This window comes from Haliotis rubra, unplaced genomic scaffold (assembly GCF_003918875.1).
Source record: "Haliotis rubra isolate DU_JTF1 unplaced genomic scaffold, ASM391887v1 Scf27, whole genome shotgun sequence".
NCBI classification, from domain to species: Eukaryota; Metazoa; Mollusca; class Gastropoda; order Lepetellida; family Haliotidae; genus Haliotis; species Haliotis rubra.
Window position 1 is genome coordinate 2,021,059 of NW_025766780.1, and position 12,462 is coordinate 2,033,520.

Below are 12,462 nucleotides of genomic sequence, written 5' to 3' on the forward strand. Positions count from 1 at the left end.
TGGTTTTGTTAATGTGACATACATACACTCATCTAAACCTTTCTTGTGTGACATTATACCATGAGTACACCATTACATCATGTTTACAAGATTACACCAAGATTACACCATGGTTACAACATTACAATATCATTACATTAGTGCACCATTACACCATTACATAATGGTTACACCATTACAGTATGATTGCAAAATGACACCATAGTTACACCATTGCAATATGTTTATAATATTACACCATGGTTACACCATAACATTATGATTGCAATATTACACAATAACACAATTACAATATGATTACAAAATGACACTATCATTACACCATTACAATATGATTACAACATTGCACCATGATTACAATATGATTACAACATTGCACCATGGTTACACCATTACACTATGGTTACAACATTACAACATGCTTACAACATCACACCATGGTTACAACATTGCAACATGATTACAACATCACACCATGGTGACACTATTACAACATGATTACAACATCACAGCATGGTTACAACATTACAACATGATTACAACATCACACCATGGTTACAACATTGCAACATGATTGCAACATCAAACCATGGTTACACCATTACAACATGATTACAACATCACACCATGGTTACAATGCAACATGATTACAACATTGCACCATCATTACACCATTACACCATGGTTACACCATTACAACATGATTACAACATCACACCATGGTTACAATATGATTACACCATGGTTACACAATTACACCATGGTTACAATATGATGACATCACACCATGGTTACAATATGATTACAACATCACACCATGATTACACCATTACACCATTACAACATGATTACAACATCACACCATGGTTACAATATGATTACAACATTGCACCATCATTACACCATTACACCATGGTTACACCATTACAACATGATTACAACATCACACCATGGTTACAATATGATTACACCATGGTTACACAATTACACCATGGTTACAATATGATGACATCACACCATGGTTACAATATGATTACAACATCACACCATGATTACAACATCACACCATGGTTACAATATGATTACACCATGGTTACACCATTACAACATGATTACAACACCACACCATGGTTACAATATGATTACAACATTACACCATTACACCATTACAACATGATTACAACATCGTACCATGGTTACACCATTACACCATGATTACATCATTACAAAATGATTACAATATTATACCAAGATTACACCATGATTACATAACACACAGATGACATTACTGTTTCTACATACTGAACAAATTGCCAGTTTTCAATTATTCGTAATTTGTACATTGTTTTTACCCTGGTGAAATTTTGTTGAACTTCTTAAAGACCGTCTTTGTCCTTAGTTTTTGAAAGTTTTATTTGCACAATTCTATTTGATTACACTGAAGTTTTTGTATTGTTTCATTGTTTAAGAGCAAGCAACACACTTTGAAACACTTTAAAACATGTCTAATACACAAAACGTACAAAAGATGTTTGACTATGTCAGATGAGAACATTAAGAGGTGGTGAGCTTTTCTTTGTTTCCTACATTACTGGAGTATTGAATCCTTTCAAGAACCCTTACATATTATCTGAAAGTTAAAGTGCAGTGTAGGCAAAAACAGAGAATTTTCTTACTCGTGTAATTGATAGATGTGAATGCCTGTCGAGTTGATGGCAATCACATGAAACTGTCTCTGAGGTGTGAACCAGAAACACATGGTCCAGTGGATGTATGGACAGTAAGATAATGAGAATGGCTTGCACCATCACATAGAGCTATAGACAATGTGTAGGTCTGCCTCCACCTCCTTCATCAAAGGCCATTAATTAGCTGGCAAGACATAGGAAGTAGGTAAATTATCACCAGTAGTCCTCAAGTCAATGAAGGTGTCACCCTGGCCAATCTGTGAACATCTTGAACTCCAGTTGTTGAAATTGATATTCATGTGTTGGTGCAGCTATCCATCATTGTAACTGGGTCTGAACCAACACTTCTCCTGCCCCAAGGACAAATTGTCACTTTGTAATTACTCCTTGTGGGGCCACTAATGAAGAAAGTTGGAAGATTAAATGGAGATTTTGCCCGACCTATATATTGTGTTGATGATTTTGATTACTTTCAGGCATGATTGTCTGTTTCATTGAATTGGTGAAATTCCCCAGCCTCCTTTGCCACTCTAACCGTAGACTGCTAAATTAATTTGAAGAGTGTCTTGAGGTGAAGTGAAACAGGACATTGAAATGGAGCCCTCTTCAAACTTCTATTGAATTTCCTCAAAATTCCAAACTTATGAGACGCACCTGTATAATTGTATTCTTCTGATACCTATCTTAATTTTACAAATTTTTATTCTATCTTCTATATTCTAACCGTTTTGCTAACATCACTAAAAATTATGTCTATGAAAATATTGGTTCATTAGTCTTAAAACTTATAAAACTTATATAATCTTTTAAATGATATAAAATGCATTATTTTTTCAGTAAAGAAAAGGTAGATATGATGGGAATTTTATCTTCATAAATTAATGGTCTGTAAAGTAATTCTTTTGGCATCAGATGAGTAATGTCTCTTCAGCAAGACCTACAGAGTTTGTAATTAAGTGTCCTCCATCAATAGGTGGTTTAAGGCAGGAGATGTTCTCCATGAATAGGTGGTTTAAGTTAGGAGATGTCCTCCATCAATAGGTGGTTTAAGGTTTGAGATGTTCTCCATCAATAGGTGGTTTAAGGTTTGACCACTAATGAAGAAAGTTGGAAGATTAAATGGAGATTTTGCCCGACCTATATATTGTGTTGATGATTTTGATTACTTTCAGGCATGATTGTCTGTTTCATTGAATTGGTGAAATTCCCCAGCCTCCTTTGCCACTCTAACCGTAGACTGCTAAATTAATTTGAAGAGTGTCTTGAGGTGAAGTGAAACAGGACATTGAAATGGAGCCCTCTTCAAACTTCTATTGAATTTCCTCAAAATTCCAAACTTATGAGACGACCTGTATAATTGTATTCTTCTGATACCTATCTTAATTTTACAAATTTTTATTCTATCTTCTATATTCTAAACCGTTTTGCTAACATCACTAAAAAATTATGTCTATGAAAATATTGGTTCATTAGTCTTAAAACTTATAAAACTTATATAATCTTTTAAATGATATAAAATGCATTATTTTTTCAGTAAAGAAAAGGTAGATATGATGGGAATTTTATCTTCATAAATTAATGGTCTGTAAAGTAATTCTTTTGGCATCAGATGAGTAATGTCTCTTCAGCAAGACCTACAGAGTTTGTAATTAAGTGTCCTCCATCAATAGGTGGTTTAAGGCAGGAGATGTTCTCCATGAATAGGTGGTTTAAGTTAGGAGATGTCCTCCATCAATAGGTGGTTTAAGGTTTGAGATGTTCTCCATCAATAGGTGGTTTAAGGTTTGAGATGTCCCTTATCAATAGGTGGTTTAAGGTAAGATATGTCCTCCATCAATAGGTAGTTTAAGGCAGGAGATGTCCTCCATCAATGGGTGGTTAAAGGTAAGATATGTCCTCCATCAATAGGTGGTTTAAGGCAAGAGATGTCCTCCATCAATAGGTAGTTTAAGGTAGGAGATGTCCTCCATCAATAGATGGTTTAAGGTAAGATATGTCCTCCATCAATAGGTGGTTTAAGGTAAGATATGTCCTCCATCAATGGGTGGTTAAAGGTAGGATATGTCCTCCATCAAAAGGTGGTTTAAGGTAAGATATGTCCTCCATCAATAGGTGGTTTAAGGTAATAGATGTTCTCTTTCAATAGGTGGTTTAAGGTAAGAGATGTCCTCCATCAATAGGTAGTTTAAGGCAGGAGATGTCCTCCATCAATAGGTGGTTTAAGGCAGGAGATGACCTCCATCAATAGGTGGTTTAAGGCAGGAGATGTCCTCCATCAATAGGTGGTTTAAGGTAAGAGATGTTCTCTATCAATAGGTGGTTTAAGGTAAGAGATGTTCTCTATCAATAGGTGGTTTAAGGTAAGAGATGTTCTCTTTCAATAGGTGGTTTAAGGTAAGAGATGTTCTCTTTCAATAGGTGGTTTAAGGTAAGAGATGTTCTCTTTCAATAGGTGGTTTAAGGCAGGAGATGTCCTCCATCAAAAGGTGGTTTAAGGTAAGAGATGTTCTCTATCAATAGGTGGTTTAAGGTAAGAGATGTTCTCTATCAATAGGTGGTTTAAGGTAAGAGATGTTCTCTTTCAATAGGTGGTTTAAGGTAAGAGATGTTCTCTTTCAATAGGTGGTTTAAGGTAAAGAGATGTTCTCTTTCAATAGGTGGTTTAAGGTAAGAGATGTTCTCTTCAATAGGTGGTTCAAGAGGTGTTCTCATCAATAGGTGGTTTAAGGTAAGAGATGTTCTCTTTCATCAATAGGTGGTTTAAGGTAGAGAGATGTTCTCCATCAATAGGTGGTTTAAGGCAAGAGATGTCCTCCATCAATAGGTGGTTTAAAGGCAAGAGATGACCTCCATCATTAGGTGGTTTAAGGCAAGGAGATGTCCTCCATCAATAGGTGGTTTAAGGTAAGAGATGTTCTCTTTCAATAGGTGGTTTAAGGTAAGAGATGTTCTCTATCAATAGGTGGTTTAAGGTAAGAGATGTTCTCTTTCAATAGGTGGTTTAAGGTAAGATGTTCTTTCAATAGGTGGTTTAAGGTAAGAGATGTTCTCTATCAATAGGTGGTTTAAGGTAAGAGATGTTCTCTTTCAATAGGTGGTTTAAGGTAAGAGATGTTCTCTATCAATAGGTGGTTTAAGGTAAGAGATGTTCTCTATCAATAGGTGGTTTAAGGTAAGAGATGTTCTCTTTCAATAGGTGGTTTAAGGTAAGAGATGTTCTCTATCAATAGGTGGTTTAAGGTAAGAGATGTTCTCTTTCAATAGGTGGTTTAAGGTAAGAGATGTTCTCTTCAATAGGTGGTTTAAGGTAAGAGATGTCCTTCAATAGGTGGTTTAAGGCAAGAGATGTTCTCTTTCAATAGGTGGTTTAAGGTAAGAGATGTTCTCTTTCAATAGGTGGTTTAAGGTAAGAGATGTTCTCCATCAATAGGTGGTTTAAGGTAAGAGATGTTCTCTCTTTCAATGGGTGGTTTAAGGTAAGAGATGTTCTCTTCAATAGGTGGTTTAAGGTAAGGTAAGAGATGTTCTCTTTCAATAGGTGGTTTAAGGTAAGAGATGTTCTCTTTTCAATAGGTGGTTTAAGGTAAGAGATGTTCTCTTTCAATAGGTGGTTTAAGGTAAGAGATGTTCTCTTTCAATAGGTGGTTTAAGGTAAGAGATGTTCTCTATCAATAGGTGGTTTAAGGTAAAGTGTCCTCTATCAATAGGTGGTTTAAGGTAAGAGATGTTCTCTTTCAATAGGTGGTTTAAGGTAAGAGATGTTCTCTCAATAGGTGGTTTAAGGTAAGAGATGTTCTCTATCATCAATAGGTGGTTTAAGGTAAGAGATGTTCTCTTTCAATAGGTGGTTTAAGGTTTAAGAGATGTTCTCTTTCAATAGGTGGTTTAAGGCAAGAGATGTTCTCTTTCAATAGGTGGTTTAAGGGTAAGAGGATGTTCTCTCAAGATATGTCCTCCATCAATAGGTGGTTTAAGGTAAGAGATGTTCTCTTTCAATAGGTGGTTTAAGGTAAGAGATGTTCTCTTCAATAGGTGGTTTAAGGTAAGAGATGTTCCTTTTTAAGGTAAGATATGTCTCCTTTCAATAGGTGGTTTAAGGTAAGAGATGTTCCCTCTTTCAATAGGTGGTTTAAGGTAAGAGATGTTCTCTATCAATAGGTGGTTTAAGGTGGATGTTCCACTCAAGGTAAAGAGATGTTCTCCAGGAGATTTCATCAATAGGTGGTTTAAGGTAAAGAGATGTTCTCCTATCAATAGAGGTGGTTTTTCTCTTTCAGGTAAGGTTGTTCTCTTTCTTGGTCAAGAGGTGGTTTAAGGTAAGAGATGTTCTCTTTCAATAGGTGGTTTAAAGGTAAGGTAGAGATGTTCTCTATCAATAGGTGGTTTAAAGGTAAGAGATGTTCTCTATCAATAGGTGGTTTAAGGTAAGAGATGTTCTCTATCAATAGGTGGTTTAAGGTAAGAGATGTTCTCTTTCAATAGGTGGTTTAAGGTAAGAGATGTTCTCTTTCAATAGGTGGTTTAAAGGTAATAGAGGATGTTGTTCTCTATCAATAGGTGGTTTAAGGTAAGAGATGTTCTCTATCAATAGGTGGTTTAAGGTAAGAGATGTTCTCTTTCAATAGGTGGTTTAAGGTAAGAGATGTTCTCTCTATCAATAGGTGGTTTAAATAGGTAAGAGATGTTCTCTATCAATAGGTGGTTTAAGGTAGAGATGTTCTCTTTCAATAGGTGGTTTAAAGGTAAGAGATGTTCTCTCAATAGGTGGTTTAAGGTAAGAGATGTTCTCCATCAATAGGTGGTTTAAGGTAAGAGATGTTCTCTTTCAATAGGTGGTTTAAGGTAAGAGATGTTCTCTTTCAATAGGTGGTTTAAGGTAAGAGATGTTCTCTTTCAATAGGTGGTTTAAGGTAAGAGATGTTCTCTTTCAATAGGTGGTTTAAGGTAAGAGATGTTCTCTTTCAATAGGTGGTTTAAGGTAAGAGATGTTCTCTTTCAATAGGTGGTTTAAGGTAAGAGATGTTCTCAATAGGTGGTTTAAAGGTAAGAGATGTTCTCTTTCAATAGGTGGTTTAAGGTAGAGATGTTCTCTTTCAATAGGTGGTTTAAGGTAAGAGATGTTCTCTTCAATAGGTGGTTTAAGGTAAAGAGATGTTCTCCTATCAATAGGTGGTTTAAGGTAAGAGATGTTCTCTTTCAATAGGTGGTTTAAGGTAAGAGATGTTCTCTTTCAATAGGTGGTTTAAGGTAAGGGATGTTCTCTTTCAATAGGTGATTTAAGGTAAGATATGTCCTCCATCAATAGGTGGTTTAAGGTAAGAGATGTTCTCTTTCAATAGGTGGTTTAAGGTAAGAGATGTTCTCTTTCAATAGGTGGTTTAAGGTAAGATATGTCCTCCATCAATAGGTGGTTTAAGGTAAGAGATGTTCTCTTTCAATAGGTGGTTTAAGGTAAGAGATGTTCTCTTTCAATAGGTGGTTTAAGGTAAGAGATGTTCTCTTTCAATAGGTGGTTTAAGGTAAGAGATGTTCTCTTTCAATAGGTGGTTTAAGGTAAGAGATGTTCTCTTTCAATAGGTGGTTTTGGTAGGAGGTGTTGTCTTTCAATAGGTGGTTTTGGTAGGAGGTGCCTTCCATCAATAGTTGTTCCACAATACATGAGGTTTTCTACATCAGTAGGTGTTCCAAGGCATGAGATGTTAACATCAATAGGTAGAAGGTCTTCACCATAGCCTGTCCCCAATGGTAACTATCTCATCTCTCTGAACATCATCATTTCATCTGAAATATTTGATGTTTTAGAGGAACAGCTCCTGTCATACATCTTGTCAGAAATATATCACCAGCAATGAACAGTAAATAGATAACAGCTCAAGACACACAAACTGTTGTGTATGTAAACATGTTGTCGTGCTTTTAGCATGGCCAACACAAACATCAGCATCACGTTGGTATGACAGAAAACATTGAAATGTTAGTGTACAGATACCAGAAACAGTTATAATGGAATGTTTGTTGTGTCAACATTCACCTCGAGTTCGGAAGATAATCTGAAGGATATCAACATTATCTGCTTTGTTTTAGGAAAATAGTTTCAAACAACAACAATTTAAATGCAAATCAATTCAGTAACAAAATGTGTTCAATCTTTCTTTTGGGGAAGTATTTAATTAAAACTGCTATTTTGTATTTTTATTTGGTACTTTCTCTTAACATATGCATACTGCTGAATACAATAGATGTTTATTTCCATGCCATGATTGTCAAGTTTTTGTAAAATATTTCAGTTTTTTTAACAGGCAAGAATTCGTATTTGTTTCATTTGTATGATGTAAAATGTGTTTGCATTAAAAATGCAGTGAGGATGGTGTAATTCAAACTTGCTGCTGTTCCTAGATTAACAAACTCTTTTATTTCCTGATTTAATCAGTAGCAAATTACGTTCTCGTGTCTTGGTGATAACCTTTCATTACTTTAGGGAATAAGGTGTCATGATGTTTTCATTTTAACGTGAATGATGACAACTTAGATATCTCCATAGGAATGTAATCAATGGCTGGGCTTGCTCACTGTATAAAGAAAAACTGTCTTCGGCTTTAAATAATGGACGTTTCTCTCCAAAGGCCTTTTCCAACAACTTCACCTTTGTCAGTTGTTATGCAATTATTATGGTTTTTCTCCTTCCACAATCTTTTCAGGGAGGAGTAAAGGATTTCCAAATGTTGCCAATATTTCAGTTGACTTTATTAAGTGACAAAAATTATTCCCAACACAAGGTCAATCAATATTGAGTTGCCAGTCCCTGTAAGCTTCTTTCGTATTATTGTGAAGAAAAAGATAATATGTAGGTATTTATTCATTAGAAGATTGACTCAATGTTATTATTTGTTTCAAGAAATATTTATAAGGTAAAAACTTGGAGTTGGAGAACAGAATAACTGTATCCATATTTTTAATATTTTTGCTCATCTGGATTTCAGTCACTGGTTTCTGTTGTCCAGGCGAAACTGTTTGTTTGCCTTGGATACCTGTGTAGAACTGGTCGTCAGCAACCCATGTTTGTTGTAAGAGTCGACTAAAGGTGGTCGGGTTCATAGACTTGGTTGATGCATGTTGTATCCCAATTGTGTAGATTGATGCTCATGATGTCGATCACTGGATTGTTGGGTCCTGACTTGATTATATACAGACTGTCCTCATATGTCTGGAATACTGCTGAGTGTGAGTTAAAAAACAAACAAGCAAACAAAAATATGTTTCTCTTTGTAGGAATTCATCACACAAGCATTAAATTCTTGGAACTGAATGGGCATTGTCATTCAACAATATAGAACGTCAGTGCCAGAGAATAGTCTGCTGAAGCAGATTCCATTGGTCATAAAAGGCAAAAAGCAGTCTTAACACTAACACAAGCATGATTCTAAAGTACTGTATGATGTTTTTGACAGAACATAAAGTCAAGGTTAAGCTGTAACATTTGTATTTCCTTTTCAGGAGAGTCTAATGGCTGCTCACAGAGGTCTTAAGCAACAAGTGGAAGAAATACGTCAAAATCAAGCCCGAAGATTTGTGCCTCCTACTTAACTGCTCTTAGACTCCGTATGGAATGATCTTGTGTGTGCATGTGCTATACTGCATGGATGTGAGGAAACAGAGTAACTTGAAACGACTTGGTGGATGAATTGTGCATGCTTTTGTACACAGTGTCAGTTGTTTGACATTGAGAACTTCAGCTGTAACAGAAAGATTTTGAAAGCTATAGCTTAGCATCAGTACTGCCACTGTGTAGAGCTATCTGTGTGCATGTTGTCACTGACAACAGCATGACAGTATGACTGTCTTAGGGACTGATGACGAGCAAAGACAGTGGTCAAACCAAGGGCTCACTTGATGTCAGTGACAATTACATATAAATAATGCTGTCGAGTTTACCCTTCATCCGATTCTAAAGTGATTTGTGTTCACTTAAACCTATTGTGTCAAGACATTTGATATTTCCTTACTGCATAGCTCCTCCCGACCTGATATTAAATCACCTGAAATTAGACTTGCAATGCATACAAGAGAATCTGAGAATTCTTACTTTCATCTGCAGCTGGTCGTTTATGATTGGGGTGATGGGGTAGCCAAATGGTTAAAGCGTCCGCTCGTCATGCCGAAGACCCGGTTTGATTCCCCACATGGGTACAATGTGTGAAGCCCATTTCTGGTGCCCTCCGCTGTGATATTGCTGGAATATTGCTAAAAGCGGCGTAAAATCAAACTCACTCACTGTTCATGACCTTGGCATCAGGCTTGTTGCTCACCTTCCTGTAATTGTCGACACCTGCATCAATTTTTACGTTGTTTCATTGTTGTAGATTTTTGTAAGAATATATAGAAATAAGTCTTGATTTTGCTCACAAATAATTGTCTCAAAACATATTGGCAAATATGACAAATAAAACTCTTTGGCTGAAGTGTGGAAGCGTCATTGTGCCATGAATTTAACTTTTACGTTTTACTTTTTGCCCTATGCTGGATTCCTTCAGATATAAGAGGACATTTTGCTCATGGCATATATCAGTTCAGTACAGGAATTGTCTTGTGTACTGACGATCTGGTGTATGATCAGATGTACTGTAAGTTGGGGATTAAGGTGAACATAGTAATAAGAGTGGTGTATTTTTGTCTTTCTATGAATTCCTTACAGCTTTGATCAACAAGAAAATTTAGTATGGCATGTGTTAGTGGTGGTCCGATTAATTGAAATAATCGAAGATTGGTCACAGTGACTAAACGACCAAGCAATCGATCATGTTTTCTCATAATCGAACACAAACAATTCCAGAACACTTGTTTTCATTAGCAGTATTTTTCACTAGGTTGGTTTTGTCTGTTACATTTCATAAGCACTACAAGCTCATTCCAAGTCATGATTGAATTTATCTTAAAGACTCTAAGAAATTTATGTTCCTCCATACTAGTCATCCTTTAAAGATGGGAAATTTTGCCCCAAACCCCCAAAGAACTACATGTTTTTTTCCTTAATGTTTTGTGCATTAACACATTTCAAAAATGACGCTGACCAATTATTTTCGATGATTGTTCGGTTGTAATGAACCAGTCATCAATTATGAGATTTTAACCAATTCCCAACACTAACATGTGTGCAATGTAACCTAATATGTATCTAGGTAATTATACTTGATGCGTTTAGGAAGACGACCACATCAGTAATGTTAGCATGTTTGCATAGAATCTTAGCAACAGAAAAAAAACCTTAGAAGCCAGGTCAAATGTTTCAACATTTCTGCCAATTCCTCAAGTTTTCCATAAGGCATTCTTGATATTCAACCTGGAACTGAAGTCACATTACTACTTTTAATGTTATTTTATTTGACTGGATGAAAGTGATGATGCTTTAGCATTAAGATAGAAGGATACTTACACACAGATATGTGCCTCTATTTAAATGCGTATCAGACACACTGGGATTTTTTTCAAGTTAATTAAACTGCAAGACACATGATTATATTGAAAACTTTGTGCTTGGGGTAGAATATAATTTTGCAGAATAAACATCAAATGAAAGACATAATTTGGTGCACTGACAAAAGAGAAATATTCAAGGAAAATGGATCAAAATTAATTAAAATCGTGGTATCTTTGTGAGATATACACATGTTGCTATTTATGTATTTTATTGAAACAATGAAATATGACGGACAGCAATTTCATGCAGAGTGATAATCTTTTCATCTGTACTGTTCAATCAGACAGTGTACTGAAATAATACCCCTCTCATTTGAAACTAGCCATTATCTCAAGCTATAAGGGTCATGTTCAATCACAATCTTAAAGTCAACTGAAAGTCAATGGGTAGAGTCTAATGAAACATCTGGAAAGTCGACATCAGCTGCCATAACCTGAGCAGTTTTATATATACCACCCATCAAAAGTTTAGACTCACTTAAAGCACTCGCTATATATTATGTATATGGTTATATCGAAGATGAATTTCTTCGCTAACCTGGGGGGAGCCAACTGCAAACCTTATGCAGATGATCATGCATTAAATTGCTGAAAAGCATGTGCAAATATCATGCACATGAGCTGCTGCGTTTTGGTGGAAAGTTTTGTTAAGAATTCACTAATTTTCACTGAGTTTCATCATATATTGAACTCATGACAATAATATTTTCAACATTATGAATTTGTTTTACAATACATCAGTTCATTTGTAAACCATACCTTTAAACAGTATGGGATATTTAGCAAAATTTAGTTTAGAACAGTTGACTGAAGTAAGTGGCTACATTTACACTAGTGAGTCTAAACTTTTGATGGGTGGTATATTTGTCAGCATTGTTTGAAGGAGGAAGACAATGAAATTGTATATTGCTTCATGTGGTCTTGGCAAGAAAAGACCAAACTGCGAATAAACAGAATATGTTGGATGGGAAGGAAAAGTATTACTCATCTGAAAAGCAGTTGCATTTTAAATAAAATATGTTAATACATTATCTGAATAACAAAGAAATAAGCAATATGAGGAGCTGACAATCAGTAGTCATATGGGTTGCAAAAATAGTTTTGTAAATGCTTATGGTTTTCATGTCTCTTCAAGTTTCTTCATAATGTTCTCAACCACAACCCCACATGGGTACAATGTGTGAAGCCCATTTCTGGTGTCCCCTCCGTGATATTGCTGGAATATTGCTAAAAGTGGCATTAAACCATGCTCACTCACTCACTCAATCACTCACTCTCAACCTCAAACATATAATAATAC

At 35.7% G+C, this 12,462-nt stretch overlaps 1 protein-coding gene across 1 annotated transcript in view; it reads left to right on the top strand.

Moving 5' to 3' along the window:
- LOC124280567 (mitogen-activated protein kinase kinase kinase 7-like) overlaps positions 1–10,152 on the top strand; it is a 79,108-nt gene extending 68,956 nt beyond the window's left edge. The window contains 1 exon segment of the mRNA XM_046716521.1: positions 9,183–10,152. Within this exon segment, the coding sequence (XP_046572477.1) occupies positions 9,183–9,272 (90 nt within the window). The 3' untranslated portion in view covers positions 9,273–10,152.
- Positions 10,153–12,462: the final 2,310 nt, after the last annotated feature.